The following is a 17,952-nucleotide window of genomic DNA, read 5'->3' on the forward strand; positions in this document are numbered from 1 at the left end:
GGCCAGGTCAGGTGAGTAGGGAGGGTGTTCCAATGCCGTTATTTCTTTACTGGCTAAAAACTCTCTCCCAGACAGTGCATTGTTGTGATGCAAGAGCCATGAATTGTTGGCGAAAAGTTCAGGTCTAACTCTTTCACGCAGCCTTTTCAGCACTTCCAAATAGTAAAGTCGGTTAACTGTTTGTCCACTTGGTACAAATTCATAATGAGTAATTCCTCTGATATCAAAAAAGGTTAGCAACAGGTTGCGAAAAGTTTGCGAACTTAATTGTCAGACCTCATATAAGGACCTATTTCATTGGATTGCTATGAAGATTGAATGAGATAATGACAAAGGTATAGCAAATAGAACAGCATGGTATTGATAGGGTAGGTAGAAAGGTAGAAATGAGCAGGAGAAGGAAGGAACTAGCCCTGGTTAAAAGGCCCCTTGCAGCTGCTCCTACTTATCAAAAAGATATGTCCTTAGAAGAAAAAAGAAATGCTGGAGATGGAGGGAAAACAACCCGGTTATCAGAATGCACATCCTGCTTCTCTGGACCATACAATTATAGTTTGCCCCTTTTTAATGGGCTTCTCAAGTAAATCATGGGAAATTAACGTGTTCACACTTGTGCCCCAGGAAACAACAGGAAGGGAGGATGGACACACCAGCAGAAAGAGAGAAAGACACTGGACAAGGGGAGGGGGCAGACAATTCTACCTATAGAAAGAAAAACCCTCACACAATGTAAGGAGGCTGCTTCCTTCTCTTGGGTCAGCGGGCTCCATGTCTGGGAGTGTACTTGCTTTTACTAATAAACTGCTTGCTGTCCTATGCTGCACAAATTTGACCTCTTGACTGAATTCTTTCCTTTAAGGCAAGAACCGAGGAAAAAACGTCACTCCCAGTAACAGTATTGGTATAAAAACACACACATAGACCAATGAAACGGAATAGAGAGCTCAGAAATAAACAAAGGGACCAAGAACATACAACGGGGAAAGGAGAGTCTCTTCAATAAATGTTGGGAAAACTGGACAGCCACATGCAGAAGAATGAAACTAGACTGCTATCTTACCCCACTCACAAAAATCAACTCAAAATGAACGAAAGACTTGAACGTAAGTCCTGAAAGCATAAAACTCCTGTAATAAGACAGGGGATAAGCCATTTAACACTGGTTTGGGCAATGGTTTTTTGGATTGGACCCCAAAAGCAAAGGCACCAAAAGCAAGAATAAACAAGTTGGACTACGGTAAACTAAAAAGCTTCTGCACAGCAATGGGAACCATAAACAAAATGAAAAAAAACACACCAAAAAAAACCTATGGAATAGTAGAAAATATTTACAAATATGTATCTGATAAGGGGCTAATACACAAACTATGTAAAAGACTCATACAACTCAACAGAAAAGAAAAACAAAATAATCCAATTAAGAAATAGGCAGAGGAATATCTTTCAAAGAAGACACAAACTGTCTTAATGAAAAGGTTAATGAAAAGGTACTCATCACTAGTCACAAGGGAAATGCAAATCAAAACCACAATGAAATATCAACTCACTCCAGTCAGAATGGTTGCTATCAACAAGACAAGAGACAAGTGTTGGCAAGCATGTAGAGAAAAGAAAACCCTGTTTACTGTTGGTGGGAATGTAAATTGGTGCAGCCACTATGGAAACTAGTATGGAAGTGCCTTGAAAATGTATGAAGTGCCATGTTATACTGCAATTCTACTTTTGGGTATGTGTCTGAAGGAAATGAAATCACTATCTCAAAGAGATACCTGCATCCCCATATTCACTACAGATTATTTACAACAGCCAACCCATGGTAAGAACCTAAGAGTCCACCCAGGGATGAATGGATCAACAAAATGTGGTATATAAACACAATGGAATATTAATCATCTATAAAAAGAAGGAAATCTTGCCATTTGCATGAATGGACCTCAAGAGTATTATTACGCTAAGTAAGACAAAGAAAAATATTAAATATCGTTATGCTCTCATTTAGATGAGGAACTCAAAAAAACAGGACTCACAGAAACAAAACGCAGATTGGTCAAAAGTTACAAACTTCCAGTTATAAGTAAGTTCTGCAGATGTAATGTAGAACATGGTTTTTTTTAAAAAAAAGATAATGAATAATATTTGACATACTATCTTTCAGTAAAAGATTAGTCAGAAATGATCATTCTTAGAAATCTGATGACTGTCTTTAAATGTACCTAAAAAATCAGTATTTGTTTTTATTTTCTACTAAGCTATTAATCAACCATGGTTTGGAAAGAAATCTATTATTTATTTTCAAAACGAAATTTTAGTATCAACTATAGTAAGAAAAAACAAAGTGCTTAAAAGAAAAAAAAAAAAAAGAAAGAAAGATGAGGCACTGGTCCAAACAGTTGAAAATGCCATTTAGATTTCAAATCTACGGCTCCTTAACAAAATTACCTAGTGGTGTATTATACTCCAGAATGGCTGAGAGCAGCCGGATGAGCAAAACTTGCACAAATACGAGTTGTAAACACCTGAGAAGGCACGTTCCTAGAAGGGGAGCCTCGGGACCCAAGTAAGTGACAGCAATAGGAATGCTGAATACAGAGGCTCCTTCTCTCTCCACCCCTAGCAGTGGCCTAGACAAGTTCTAACCTCTCCTTTCTAGAGCCTTCAATCTATACTAACTCCTCAGCCTTCCAAGTCCTTCAAACCGCGAAGGTAAAAGTGCTACAGGTAAGGGGGGCGAGGTCGTAGGATGCGGTGTCGTGTCTTCTCAATACTTCACTCGCCCCCAAATCAGGACCTCGAGTGCACGTGCCCCACTCCACTATACAGAGCCAGATTCTGATACCAAAAAAGGCTAAAACTCCCCCCCCCCACCCCCCACTTCTTACAGAGGGCACAACCCGGGGCGTCCCTTGCAAACGCCTAAGGAGAAGGCGGGGTCGTCCCACCTCTTCAGACTCCGACAGGGCCCTTCCTCCCCAATGGTAGGAGCTGCTGTAAGCCTGGACCGCTCCCATCAACACCTCCCCCGCCGCTGACCGACACTCTGACTTCACCTGGGAGCAGTTCCACCGAGGGATGGCTTAGAGAAACCTCAGAAAAAACGGGCCAAGCAGCGACGCCACCGAAGGCACAGTCATGGTCTACCTCGTTCAGGTCACCAGTGCAAACGCGCCTCGGCCACTGCGCCTCCCGCCTCCCGATCTTTCCCCCGCGGCCCGGTACCGTCGCAGCCTCCCGCTTTGCACGCCGGGAAAGGCCCGCCTCCGCTTCTCAGAGACTTCAATTCCCAGGATGCACAAGCCTCCAAAAGCACTGCACTCTGGGACTTGGAGTCCTAACCCCACCCCCTTTTCCTCCTCCTTAATACAGAGTCCAGGGACTCCTCTGGGGAATCTAAACGTAAAGCATCACCCACAGTCGTGAAATGTAGGCTCCCCGTGCATCCGGGGCCTTGTTTTGGCCTTGACTGGGTGGGGAATGGTGTCGCCTAGCAGCCGCCGCCGCTCGTGCTGCTCGGGATCAGTTAGCTGGATCCAGCGTCGGTTGGAACCGCGCTGGGGAGCGGTCAGGCGTGGCAGCCGAGTCAGGTCTGGTGGATGCGGTAGATAAGGAGCCGCCGCTGGTTGCCAGGCTTGGTGGGTGGATCCTGGTGAGGCGAAGCAGAGAATCTCTTCCCACTCAGGTTCTTTAAGCCTCAGGGCCCACACCAAATAGCCCATGTTCCCAGCCCCATAGTCTTTGGTCCGCGATGCATCTGCCTTCTCGCTTCAGCCCTGGTTACTCCTGCTCGACTGCACTCGTTTCAGTCGTTTATATATCCACTTTTTTTAAACCCACAGTTCCTGCTTTTCCGAATCAAGGGTCAAGTTCAGCCTTCCAAGCACTCCGACCCATTAGATATTCGCGCGCCTTGGTGGTAAGGATCATGGAGAAGGGGACTCAGAATCTTAGTTCTGACCTAGATTAGTTTTAGCAAGGGAGCTGTCATACTTTGTTTAGCCGATGCAATATCTGATGGTTTGTGCCGACTGCTATATTTCCATCAAGGCTGTTTTGCCCACTTATCTGTTATACTATTAAGGAGCCATAGTTATTTGCTAACACCGAGGTTATAGTAATGTAATCTATAAAAACTAAATTACTGTAAAAACAGAAACGCTGTTTCCCTTCAAAATGCTAATACCCATCTGTTTTGTTACAGAAGGTAAAGCATTGTTAAAGAATTCAAGATGCCACCTAATATAAACTGGAAAGAAATAATAAAAGTTGACCCAGATGACCTGCTTCGTCAAGAAGAATTGGCAGATAATTTATTGGTTTCTTTATCCAAGGTGCTTAATTGATAAATAATACATAGATACATCAACTATGATAAGTTGTTCCTGAAATCACTGGATGGTGTAACTGGAAGAATTCTTATATTTTGCTTAAGGGTTATGTAATATAAAATAGTTTCTTCTCTGTTTACTTAGGTGGAAGTAAATGAGCTAAAAAGTGAAAGTCAAGAAAATGTGATACACCTTTTCAGAATTACTCAGTCACTGATGAAGGTTTGTATGCAGTAGGTTTTAATAACAGATTTGACTATTAGAGAAATTCAAGAATCTGTTCTTAAGTGTTAATCTCTGTGAAAGTACTTTGTAATATCAAAATCAGCACAAAAAGTAGATCTTCAAATGTGACTGATAATTTTAGTGTGCAAAAACATTGCTAGTTTCTGCTCTAAATTTCCTAAAAGAATGTGTGGGGGAAACAGAAGGTGTATGTTTAAAAATAACATAGGGAGGGCCTATGTTAATTATGTTAACAGTGATGAGGTAGAAATGAAAAATGCAGATGACTACTATAGGGATTTGTTAGGAAAGGAAGAGATTTAAGTGTGAGAAGACCTCATAAAGGTCAAAGAGTGATGAGTAGTTTTAGGTAAGTGGAAGGCAGGGGTGTAATGGTAAGGAGATTCTAGAGCTAGAGGTTACCATAAATAAAAACGTAATGGGAAATGTGTATATTCTTTATATTGAGGAGACAAGTGCAGAAAGTTTATAGCTGGTCACAGAGGAAACAAATGTTGGGTATATGTAATTTTACAGCTTTGTCAAGGACTTAAAGTGGTATTTTATGCTGTCAGCCACTAAAGGTTTTTGAGCCACAATGATAGATACAAAAATATGGCTTGGGAAGGCTAAACTAAGTATGTTAATGGGACACACTGAAGGGAATTGAAGCTGTTTAGACATAACATGATGAAGGAGGTTAGACTTCTAATTATGGACTAGCATAATGAAAATTAGAATAGAAAAAGAAGATATAGTAGAAAAGAATAGAAAAAAAAGATAATGGAAAACAAAGGAAAAGTTGCAATACTGGATATAAGACTTGAGGAAAAAGAGGAATCACAGATGTTTCAAACTGTTTAGAAATTATAATCTTAAGAAAGAAAAGCATGTATTCATTTAACAAATATTTACCGAAGATCTCCATGTGATAGGCATTGCAGACACTAAGTATTGGGATTGCAAATAAAATCCTTATTTTCAGTGCTTGCATTCTAGTATAAAGGCATATTGAAGTCACTTTTTCTTTTTTTTACTGTTTAGATGAAAGCTCAAGAAGTAGAGCTAGCTTTGGAAGAAGTTGAAAAAGCTGGAGAAGAACAAGCAAAATTTGGTAAATGCCTTGGGAAAAGTCTATTATGATATTAGATAGTGGATTCCATTTATTCACTAAGCAATAGAGAAATTTGCTTTGATGTAAGTCTGTAAAATGTATATAGTCAATTTATTTTGAAAGCTGTTTCTAGAACTCCTACTTCACGGGTCTGGTATAAATTTGTTATTTTTCTCTTATATTATCTTTTTACAGTCACGATGGGCTCTTTAAAAATAGTTTCATTGAAAAATTTTTAAAAGCTTGTTTTGATATAAATCTGACCAATTGAAACATTTCTTTTTTTTTTTTTGAAATAGAAAATCAATTAAAAACTAAAGTGATGAAATTGGAAAATGAACTGGAGGTATGTCTTTTCATATTCCCTATGGTGTAATTTGTTGTTAATTTTATTATTTTGAATTATTATTTTGACAATTTTGATAATTGTTGGCTGGAAAAATTATGAGAATGACACTGTTTTTATAATTATTTGCTTTGTTCAGTAATGTAATAAATGTAAAATATATATTTTTCATGCCTATTACAAATTCTATTAAGAATTGGTCATCTAATTGTGAACAAAATAAAAACATTCAATAACCTCATGAAGCTTACAGTTTAGAGAGATACACAAAGGATTACTAGTAACTGAGGGGGAGCAAGGCACATTGGAATGTGAGGAATAGTGACAGAGGGTATAGTAGAAGTAGCTTTTGAGAAAGCCGGGATCCAAAATATGAAAGTATTGTTAAGGAACTGAATACATTGAGATTCCTGAAAATGTGGGGAGGAATGTGATACAAATAGGTTAGTCTTAAAAGAAAGAAGGACCTCTTTCCTTTGTAAGAGGAAGGGAGGAAGAATGGATGTTTACAGAAGCCGTTGTTTGTGGGTTTAGTGCCTGGAAGTTGAGAGGATGAAGAGAAGGTGATCTGCTAACATTAAGAGTGGGAGATGTGTGGTCAAATTTTCAGGAAGTCAGATAAAGCTTGAGATATAGTGAAGAATGAGCTGGAGATTGCTAGATCTGTAGTCAGACAATTTGAGTTCAAATTCTGATTCTTCTATGAGTTAACTCTGTGAACTTGGGTGATTTATTTTTTATTCCCTACTGTATATCTAGTGTCTAGGGAAATATCAACCATCTCAATAAATATTTATTAAGTGAATTTTGAAGTCTGATCCATTGTGTGTTACTGTTTGGCCAGAGAGCTGCTATAGAATAGAAGGATGGGGCAGTTGGCGACATTGGTAATAAAGTGATTGAAGTGATGGTTATGGAATCTTAGCTGAATAATCCAGGAAACCAAGAATGGGGTGGCAGGAAGAGGTTAGGGAGAAGAGGAGTCCAGGGATTGCAGGGTCCTGGAAGGTCAAAGGGCAGGTATTGTGGGAATAATGTAGGAGATATTCCTGTTTGGACAAGGTCCTGGTGTTGGCCTGGCAGTAGGAGGCTGTACCGAATTCAAGAAGTAAGTAAAAAAAAAAAAGTAAGACTAAGAATGAAAGTTGTATACACATGGAAATTGCTTAGAGGGGCTTTTGATGAAAGACTGAATCATATGCCAAAAATTCCTCAATGAATTTTGTGAGTGAATGACTGGGATGTTAGTAGGTGGCTGCTATCATGAGTAGGTAGAGACTGGATAGTGGGATATTATGTGAGATTCAAAGCAGCAGTTTTTATAGGGTGGTAGAGGAATGATAGTGTGGAAGTCGCAAGTTGGAATCAACACCCACTCTTGACCACGAAGTACATGGGATGTGAGTGAGCACCTCCCAACTGAAGGACTTCCAAAGGAATTAGTATACTAACGGAGCCAATTGCAGTGAAGGCTGGGAGTTGGAAAGGATGATTCAGTAAAAAGGTTGAAGATGTAAAGTATAATTTATCTTGAAAGGATTTTCAAGAGCTCAATGGAAAGCTTTTGGAATGAGGGAAAGAATGAGAAAAAATTGGTTGAGAGGGGTAACAGAACTGTATGGTGAAGCGATCAATGTGAGACAGATAAGATGACCAAAAGATTTGATGTTTTGGACCATGTCCCAAAATAACAGGAAGTGAAGCAAAATGGATGTCGTTGGCTTCTTTCAAGATAAGCTAAGTTTGGGCTGTCCAGTATCATAGCATTAACCACTTGTGGCTATTTACATTTAAATTCATTAAAATTAAACATTCAGTTCTTTAGCTGCACTGGCCATATTTTCAAGTGCTCAGTAGCCACATAAAGATGGTGGCTACTGTACTGGCGTGCAGACAACATTTCCATTATTTTAAAAAATCCTGTTGGATAACACTGGTCTAAATAGTCTGTGGTACGAGGGAAAGGGCAAGTTAAGAGCACCAGGGGTCAGTGACTGGGGGGGAAGCTCTGGTGGTTTGTAGCCTGGTTTCAGAGCTCTGATGCTCAGGGAGAAGCTAGATAATTCATCACTTATGTTCTGTGACTGGAGGTTAGTCTGGTACCTTAGCTCAGAGGCTATAACAGGTCCTGAGTGATTGACAATCAATTCTTCATAGCTCTGGGTGGATCAGGAAAAGCTTAAGGGGCTGTCAGCCTGCAAAGTAAAGCTAAATTTTAAAAAGTGTTTCTTTAACTAGCATGATTTTAAACATCTGATGCTGATTATAATACACATGTAAAGTCAATATAATTACTTATTGTTGATTCATTTGAATCACAAATGTAATGGAATTAATTTATACTTTTGTTTTATTACTTTAAGATGGCACAGCAGTCTGCAGGTGGACGTGACACTAGGTTTTTACGTAATGAAATTCGCCAACTTGAAAAGCAATTGGAACAAAAAGATAGAGAATTGGAGGACATGGAAAAGGAGTTGGAGAAAGAGAAGAAAGTTAATGAACAAGTAAGGCACATTTTTTTGATGACTCTTAATTGTTCAATTTACTTAAAAAATTCTTGGTTATGCTTTTTATAATTATTGGTAGCAATATCAGTTTTTATGACTCATGTGAAAATTGATGTATCCTTATCTCTAAGGTTTTATATCATAGTTCGTGTTGTCATCACATCTTGAAAATATAATGGATCAGGTACTTCTAGTGAATATGACTTGGAGATCAATTCTCTATATTTGGAGGTCATTTTTCTCAAGACATTAGAATTGTTTATATAAAGTGGATGATTTGGTCTGGAAAATTAGTATGAAGAAACTTATAGGGATTCAAAAAAATGGATTTTCTTATTTGCCATAGTTCATTTTAGGTGAAAATATTTTTTTGGGGGGTATATTTATTTATATGTTAGTATTAGACTTAGAAATTAATCTTTTAATCATGTATTCAATAATGATCAATCAGATTTGTTTTCAGGTGTACCTCACCTTATGTAACATAGGTTCTTAAAAAGTTGTATGATGCCAGCATTTTATAAATCAATGCATATTTTAAATCATGACATGTTATCTTTTTATACAAACATAGTTTGATATTACCTCTTATATTATTCCTGGTTATTTATAAAATAATTCGTGCAATGTTCACTTAAATTTTGTTTGAGAAAAAAATTGTTTTTTGTAAATAAATTTGTACTTCCTATCAGAAAATAACATCTTTTATTTTGCCTCAGCTGTCAGTAAACTTAGTACAGAATTTGCTGCCTAATTGTGGTAACTGTCTCATCCCTAATGCCCATAACTGTCCCATCCCTAGTGCCCATAACTGTCCCATCCCAAATGCCCAGAGGATTTTCCTACCTTTGTGTCCTGTAGAAGATAAATGTTGTATTATATCCTGATAATCGTATTTCATCCATTGTTCTCTTGGAAATAGATGGTTATAAATTTTAAGTAAACAACAGTGATTATTAGGTGCGTTGCTATTTAAAGAGAATCCGTGATAAATTGATTTGTAAGGAAAAGCATCCCCATTTTAATATGTCTACTTTACTGTATAATTTGGAAGAGTTGTAATAGTTATGCTATCTCTACAGTTTTTGCCGTGGAAAAGTATGGATTAATGCCACCTAAAGGTTAGGATTGAGGTTTTAGAGCATAAGACTCATAGAACATAACAGATCTATGGATTTCTTAATAATCATAAAGGATCCAACCTATGATATACAGGCAAATAATTGCTTAGGGGGATGTCTGTGTGGTTTTCTGTGCTATTTTTCTTCTGTCTAGCCCATATGTTAGTCGACTTCTTATCATTCATACTACACACCTTAGCTAATCAGAACTACCTGTTCATTAATATCTTAGACTAGGTATTATCTTTATTCATGGGCACACACACAGAAAATCCGAATGTACGGCATATGTACCTTTATAGCTGCTAGGTTCCTTGAGATAGAATGTGGGTAGGAGTTGCTTTGGCAATTTCTCTTTTGCCCTTAATGAGTCATTCAGTTTTACTGAGTATTTACAGCATGCCAGATAATGTGGTAGATGCTAGGGATAATAGTGGGCAACTATGTTCTGCTTCTCAGTGATATTCATTGTCAATAATAAATATATAGGAATAATACATAGGAATATATAGGAATAATGCAAAATAATACATAATACATAGGAATAATACAACATTCTGGGGATATATAAGTATATATGAATATTCAGGGATACTCTGGGGAGGAATACTTAAATCAGTCATGAGGTTCAGGAAGTGATCTGTAAACTGAGACCTGAAGTAGGTCTTAGCCTGCCAGAAGGAATGGGATGACATGGTGGTTAAGCAAAGGACGTTCTGAGTAGAAGACACAGCATTTGCTAATTAGAAGTAAGATACTATGGTGTATTCAGGGAACTACAGTTATTCATTTTGGCTAGAACGTAGATAAAAATAGCTAGCGTAGAGTCCTTACTATGTGCCAGATATTTTACATGCATTAGTTCATTTTTCCTCCTTTGATACTTATTATATGAGATAGGTGACATTTTCCCCATGTTACAAGTAAAGAAACTGAGACAGAAAGGATAAGGGTAATGGCTCATGCATGGTTACACAACTAGTAAGTGGTATAGCCATGATTTGAATTCAAACTTACTAAAGAGTTTGTGCTCTTAACCCTGTGCTGTCCTGCCTTCCATTTTTAACTCTGTGATCCTCTGGAGAGATAAGCAAAAGCCAGTCCCTGAGGAATTTGGTCCTTTTTCTAAAAGAAGAATTTTGAACACAGAGATACTATGATTAGTTCTATACTTTTAAATTTTACTCTGTTTGTAGAGAGTTGATTGTAGGGGGGACTAAGATGAATAAGGAGACATTTCAGGCAAGTGTGATGATGGACTGATTAAAGTAATGACTGAGGGGGATAAGGAACATAGACACATTTGAGAGATGTAGATATACGTGGACATGATGACCAATTCGGTGAAGAAGGATGGATGAGGAGTCCACCTAATTTTCTGTGTTGGGCCACCGGATAGGTGGAGACTGCCTTTCCTTTAAAAGGGACACAAGAGGAATTTATAAGGCTTGCAATTGTTATTTCAGTTTTGTGCATGTTGAGTTTGAGGTCTTTGTGTATCTGTGGATATGGAATTCAACAGAGACACTGGGTAGATGATAAGGATTTGTGGGTTATCAGCCTAGATATTGAAGCCATAGAAATTGCAGATCACTGAGATATAGAAATGTCTAATGAAATAGAAAGAGGTGCTTCAAGGAACAGCTAAAAAAAGAACAAATATCAAGAGTGTGATGTTTCAAATACCAAGGGAAAAAAGAGCATCAGTAGTGTTAAATGTGTTAGTGTTAAGTTCTTGACATCTCTTGTTAAAAATTTTCAATTCAAAACAACTGTTTAACTGCCATATAATAATAACAAAAATAATAATAAATAACAACATGTAAGCTTTTAAGATTTGTATAGCACATTGCATTTTATTATGAACTTTCCTTATACTTTAATTTTGAAAACTTGCACATCTTCATAAAGATCGTAAGAAAAACATGTATATACTGTTCCTATAGGTTCACCAGTTGTTAACATTGTGCCATATTTGCTTTATTATTCTGTCAGTGTCTTTGCACACACAGATCTCTCTCTCTCTCTCAGGAAATATAATATTAATTCGATAGTGTTATCTAATATCTAGTCCATAATCATATTTTCTCTATTGGCTCAGTAATGTCCTCAGTAATGTCTCCCCACCCAATATCCAAGTTTCCATCAAGGATCACATAGTGCATTTAGCTGTTTATTATAGACTTTTAAGTATATTATAGTTGCACATCATTAGGATTCTGTCTTCTTGAAGTAGGAAGGAAAGCAGAAAAGTGAAAGGTCATAAGAGGATTGAGGTTTGGACAATAGGTGATCTATGATAATGATTATAATATTTGCCTGTTTCGGGAAACTAAAGAGTCACAAATGAAAGCATTTATATGTAAAGAGGACACTTCAAATATTTTTGCTATTCTATGCACTGAACGTTGTGCTAAGGACTTTATATACATCACACTTAATTTTTATGTCAACATATGAGATAACTGAGTTTAAGAGATATTAAATGACTTGTTCACACTTTGCTAGAAATTGGTGAACAAGGGATATGAACCTAGGACAGTCTGATTTCAGATTGCTTCGTTTTAACTGTTATGTTGTACTGCCTTATATTTCTAAGTAATTTAATGTTCACTGAGAACAAAGAATAGTCTAGTCCTGACATAGAACAATTGCAAAATGATAGATCTCAGGCAGAACACTACTCATTATTAAGATTTGGGCAGGGGAAGGAGATAATGTTTTTTATTTTTTGTATCCTTTGGTTAGAGTTTTTGTTTTTATAATCTTTTAAACCTAACCTGTTTTATCCTTCCTAATTCTTCAGTTTCAAAAATTTTGTCTTATTTATGTCTTGGGTTGACATGTAGTCCTTAGTAATTAAACATTATTGGAGAGGATTTAAAGCTTAAATTGATAAGTTGAAAACCTGACATGATATTGAATTACTGCTGAATTTTATCTTATTTTTTTGCTATTTTAGTTGGCTCTTCGAAATGAGGAAGCAGAAAATGAAAACAGCAAATTAAGAAGAGAGGTTGGTAAAAAATTTTAGTAGTTGTGGTGGTTCAACAAAGATACTTATAAAAAAAGTTTTCATAAATTTATACTGTAACCAGAACTGGAGTCGTGTAAGTGGTGTTTTCAAACTAGCTGATTTTATTATATGACTTTGTCTCAGGAAAATAGAAAATAAATCGAGAAATGAGGCCATTAGGTACTACATTCATCTCTTAAGTCTGTGTGAATAAATCTTGCTTTCTGTTTTATAAGCTATTCTTTACTAGTTTGCTAATTGAATATATAACAGTTTTCCTGTCTTGTTTCTCTTATTTTTATCCAGCTTTCTTTTAAAATTTTTGTTTCTCCTGAAGTCTTGTCAGTTCTAATTATTATTTGGTTCTTGTGAGCCAAATAATGTTTATACATTGTTTATCCTGATAGGAGTTCTTATCTTTTTAACATAATCAAGATGTTCTTTATTTTTTTTTGTCGATGATTAATATTCTTGTTTTCTTTGGTTATCTAAAATAATATTCTCTTCAAATTTCTCTTTTTTTGTTTAATTTCAAATTATTTTTTAATTTTATATTGCTTTTCTCATTTCTAATGACTTTTTTCCTGTCCGTTTGTGGAGAACAAACGTCTAAAGAAAAAGGTGAGGCTTTAAGGATAGTGAAACCTTAGGATTATAAAGATATGTTTTGAAATCACTGTTTACAAGATGAAATTTTGTTTTTCTGGATAGTTTCTTAATAAAATATTGTGTTGATCTACCTTCAGAACGAACAACTTCGTCAAGATATTATTGACTATCAGAAACAAATAGATTCACAAAAAGAAACACTTTTATCAAGAAGAGGAGAAGACAGTGACTACCGATCACAATTATCTAAAAAAAACTATGAACTTGTTCAATATCTGGAGGAAATTCAGGTAAAATGGATAAAAGTCAGTTTAAAGCAATGATTATTATAAAACTTTAATTTTGTTATGACATAAATGTAGTCTTTAGCCCTACATTTAAATTCCATAGTTTTCCATTCTGCAGTTATGTGCTTGTAAAATGTGAAATAATTGCATCTTTGAAGTTACAAATCTTTCAAATTCATTATTTTTATATGCATATCTTGGGAGTTGTTTAAGAAGAACTAAGATTCTTAGGTACGGTTTTCTTGATATTTAATTTGATTTAATTGCTCAACAACTGTTGATACTAAAGAGCTATAAAAAATTATGTTTTCTTCATCAAATGCTTATGATTTTATTTAATTAATAATTATAGTTCTGCAGTGGATTTCATTTACATAATCTAATATAATAAACCTCGTTTGATAGTTTAACAACAAATGGCAATTAACAGTATTCGAAGTATAGGAACAGATGAGGGAGTAGTAGAGGAATAGTCAAATACTCATCTACCATAAAAGGAAATAAATACTGTTTAAAATGAATAAATTAAAAAATAGCCATATAAGCTTATTATTTATAAATATGACCATTCATACCATAGAAAGTAGCTAAGTTAAAATAAATTACTTTTTGGATGGGGAAGAATGTTGTTTTTACATTTATAAGCTTGAATTGTTTGATTTTTTTTTTTTTTTTAAATCGTGTACATTGTTACTCTGATCTGAAGCGGGGAAGAGGCAGTGGCATTATTCCCAAAGCACAGAGAGTGAGGGACGAATGGTGCAAGTTGAGGCTGGGCTGGTTAGGAGCCAGACAACCTGGGGTCTTATAGACCAGGTTAAGGATCTTGATTATCTATGGAAAGTCACTGAAGGTTTTTTTGGGTTGTGTGTGTGTGTCATGAAATAATTTTGAAAATCATACTGACTGCTGCCTAGTATGAACTGGCTCAGAAGGATGTAAGAATGTATGAGGAGAAACCAGTTAGATGGAGGTTGTTTTAGCTGAGATGAGATATAGAGGTAGCTTAGATAGATCAGTAGAAAGAGAGGAGTTGATACATTTGACTGAAATTTAGAAAGTAAAAGGTTATAGCAATACATAGCGTATGAGAAACTGGATATAATGAAAGAATAACTGAATCCAGACAATGGGTAGAAAATTAGGTATAGTTCTCATTAGGTAACTTTAGCATCATTATGCAAAAGTAACCTCAAATCATATTCAGTGGGATTAAAATATTAATTACCAGGCCCTCTTACTTAAAGATTGGTGAAAACACTTATATAGGTATGACAAACAGCTTTGCCCCACCAGGGTTCCAAGACAAAATTAAGCTCTACAGAAAATTATCTGAGAGACTGTTTTTTTCAATTCTCCCAAGGACACATAGCTAGTACCAATGTAGATGCATAGAACATTTGAAATTAAATCTCTTATGAAACCCCAGTTCAGAAAGGCTGGTAATAAGGATAGCTTCTGATCTGATTCAATCCATATTTTTCTTTTTTTAATACCCAATTCTATTCTTTTTTTTAATAACTTTTTTTTAGTTTTAAATTACAGTTGACACACAATATTATATTAGTTTTAGGTGAATAATATAGTGATTATACCTTTATATAATTTATAAGATAACCCCAATAAATCTAGTACCCATCTGACACCATACATAGTTATTAATATTGACTATATTCCCTGTGCTATGGTTTACATCCTCATGACTGTTTTGTAACTATCAGTTTGTACTTCTTAACCCCTCCCCGTTTTTGACCCAACTCCCTATAACCCCTCCCATCTGGCAACCATAAACATGTTCTCTGTATCTATGAGTTTGTTTCTGTTTTGTTTGTTCATTTATTTTTTTATTTTTTAGATTCCACATATAAGTTAAATCATACGGTATTTGTCTTTCTCTGTCTGACTTAGGTCATTTAGCATAACACCCTCTAGGCCCATCCCTGTTGCAGATGGCAAAATTTCATTCTTTTTTATGGCTGAGTAATATTCTATTGTATATATGTACCTTTATATATGTATATCCATTTCTTCAAATGGATATATATATATATATATATATATATATATATATATCCATTCCTCTATTGATGAACACTTGGATTGCTTTCATATCTTGGCTATTGTAAATAATGCTGCAATGAACATATGGATGCATATGTCTTTTTGAATTAGTGTTTTGGGTTTCTTCAGATAAATACCCAAAAATGGGATTACTGGGTCCTTCTTTGTCTCTTGTTACAGCCTTTGTTTTAAAGTCTATTTTGTGTAATATGAGTATTGCTACGCCAGCTTTTTTTGTTTTCATTTCCTTTTTCATGAAGTATCTTTTGTCATCCCTTTACTTTCAGTCTGTGTGTGTCCTTTGATCTGAAGTGAATTCTCTTGTAGGCAATGTATGCAAGGGTCTTGTATCCTAATCCATTCAACCACCCTATCTTTTGATTGGAGCATTTAATCCATTTACATTGAAAGTAATTGTTCATACATATGTAGTTGTTGCATTTTATTATTCATATTTTTTCTTTTTTCTTCTTCTTCTTAAAGAAGTCCCTTTAACATTTCTTCTAATACTGGTTTGGTGGTGATGAACTCCTTAGCTTTTTGTGGTCTGGGAAGCTTTTTGTCTGTCCTTTGATTCTAAATGATAGCCTTGCTAGGTAGTGTAATCTTGGTTGTAGGTCCTTGCTTTTTCATCACTTTGAATATTTCATGCCAATCCCTTCTGGTCTGCAAAGTTTTTGTTGAGATATCAGCTGACAACCTTATGGGAGTTCTTTTGTGGGTAACATAACAAACTGCTTTTCTCTTACTGCTTTTAAGATTTTTTCTTTGTCTTTAACCTTTGGCATTTTGTTTATGATATCAGCATGTCTTAACGTGGGCCTCTTTGGATTCATCTTGTTTGGGGGTCTCTGCATTTCCTGAGCTTGTATGTCTATTTCCTTTGCCAGGTTAGGAGAGTTTTTCATCATTATTTCTTCAAATAGGTTTTCAATTCCTTGCTCTCTCCTCCTTCTGGTACCCCTATGATGCAAATGTTGGTACATTTCATATTGTCCCATAGGCCCCTTAAACTATCCTCATTTTTTGGATTATTTTTTCTGTTTACTGTTCTGATTGGGTGTTTTCTGCTATCTTATCTTCCAAATTGCTGATTATATCCTCTGCTTCATCTAATCTACTGTGGATTCCCTCTAATGTATTCTTGGTTTCACTTATTGTATTCTTTATTTCTGACTGGTTCTTTTTTTATGTTTCCTATCTCCCTTTTTATGTTTCCTATCTCTTTGTTGAAGTTCTCCTTGAGATCATTGAGCATCCTCGTAACCAGTGTTCTTGGATTCTGCATCTGATAGATTCCTTGTCTCCGTTTTGTTTAGTTCTTTTTTCTGGAGCTTTGTTTTGTTCTTTCATTTAAATATGATTCTTTGTCTCCTCACTTTGGTTGCCTCCCTGTGTTTGTCTCTATGAATTAGGTAGAGGTGCTTGTCTCCTGGTCTTAGTAGAGTGGCCTTATGTAGTAGGTGTCCTGTGCAGCCCCGGGATGCAGTCTCCCTGGTCACCAGAGCCGGGTGCTCCAGGGGTGTCCCTTGTGTGGGTTGTGTGTGCCCTCCTGTTGTAGTTGAGCCTTGGTTGCTGTTGGCATGTCAGTGGGAGGGACTGACCTTAGGCTGATCGGTTATGGAGACTGGCTGTGACTACAGTGGAGGAGCTGTTGCACAGGGGTTGATCCTATGGAGCAGGATTAGCTTTAGTGGGGTTCTGGTGCCTGCCTAGCCTGCCCTTTGGTTGTATCATTTGTGAAGGTGATTGGGTAGTGGTCTAGTTTGATCTGAATCTGGCCACCTGCTGTGTTGGTTATAGAGCCTCTTGGAAGGGACTCATGCAGGCCAAGGTCAGCCGTTGCCTGTGCCCTGCACAGGATCATTTGGCATGAACTACAAAGTGATCTGCCGATGGGTGCCACTTGTGCTACACTTGGAGGTGCCTAGGAGAATCGAAGCTACTAACTGAGGCTGGCTAATGCTATTCCTGGACTTGGGGTTGCTTAGCAAGAGGTATGAGGCTAAATGTTGGCTTGTTTGGGATTTGTGAACCTTGGAGAGATTTTAGGGAAGTCTGCAGCATGAGCCAAGACATACCGTTTGTATGGAAAAGCCACTGGAAGTGGCTTGGGTAGGCCCACATTTTGGGTAGGGCCAGGTCTCAGGGAATCACCAGGGTGGGATGAATGGTATTAGCTAGGGTAATGGAGACTGAGATATGGTGCCCATCTTCACCTGTGCATACAGGCTGGGTGGTGGGAGGGCTCAACAGAGGAACAGTGGCTTCTGCCAGCACTTCAGTCTGGGAGAAAGCTGGCCCTCCAGCCCTCACTCTGAAGCCAGTTCCTCCCCATATG

General features: G+C 36.8%; 2 protein-coding genes across 16 annotated transcripts in view; one reads left to right on the plus strand and one right to left on the minus strand.

The window, feature by feature from the left end:
• The window catches only part of TMTC3 (transmembrane O-mannosyltransferase targeting cadherins 3), a 46,137-nt gene extending 42,917 nt beyond the window's left edge, over window positions 1–3,220 (minus strand). Inside the window, exon 1 of the mRNA XM_074325305.1 lies at window positions 3,048–3,220. The gene's annotated coding sequence lies outside the window, so the exon portion shown is untranslated. The remainder of the gene's footprint in view (window positions 1–3,047) is intronic.
• A 209-nt stretch (window positions 3,221–3,429) lies between these two features.
• The window catches only part of CEP290 (centrosomal protein 290), an 88,960-nt gene continuing 74,437 nt past the window's right edge, over window positions 3,430–17,952 (plus strand). For 2 of the 15 annotated variants that reach the window (XM_074325307.1, XM_074325319.1), the window contains exons 1-8: window positions 3,441–3,910; window positions 4,196–4,325; window positions 4,467–4,544; window positions 5,592–5,661; window positions 5,961–6,007; window positions 8,371–8,514; window positions 12,601–12,654; window positions 13,401–13,568. In XM_074325307.1, the coding sequence (XP_074181408.1) occupies window positions 4,224–4,325; window positions 4,467–4,544; window positions 5,592–5,661; window positions 5,961–6,007; window positions 8,371–8,514; window positions 12,601–12,654; window positions 13,401–13,568 (663 nt within the window). In that variant the 5' untranslated portion in view covers window positions 3,441–3,910; window positions 4,196–4,223. Of the gene's footprint in view, window positions 3,911–4,195; window positions 4,326–4,466; window positions 4,545–5,591; window positions 5,662–5,960; window positions 6,008–8,370; window positions 8,515–12,600; window positions 12,655–13,400; window positions 13,569–17,952 lie in introns of all 15 variants that reach the window. The other 13 variants (XM_074325313.1, XM_074325318.1, XM_074325316.1 and 10 more) reach the window with 13 other exon arrangements.

This window comes from Rhinolophus sinicus, linkage group LG02, assembly GCF_036562045.2.
Source record: "Rhinolophus sinicus isolate RSC01 linkage group LG02, ASM3656204v1, whole genome shotgun sequence".
Taxonomy (NCBI): domain Eukaryota; kingdom Metazoa; phylum Chordata; class Mammalia; order Chiroptera; family Rhinolophidae; genus Rhinolophus; species Rhinolophus sinicus.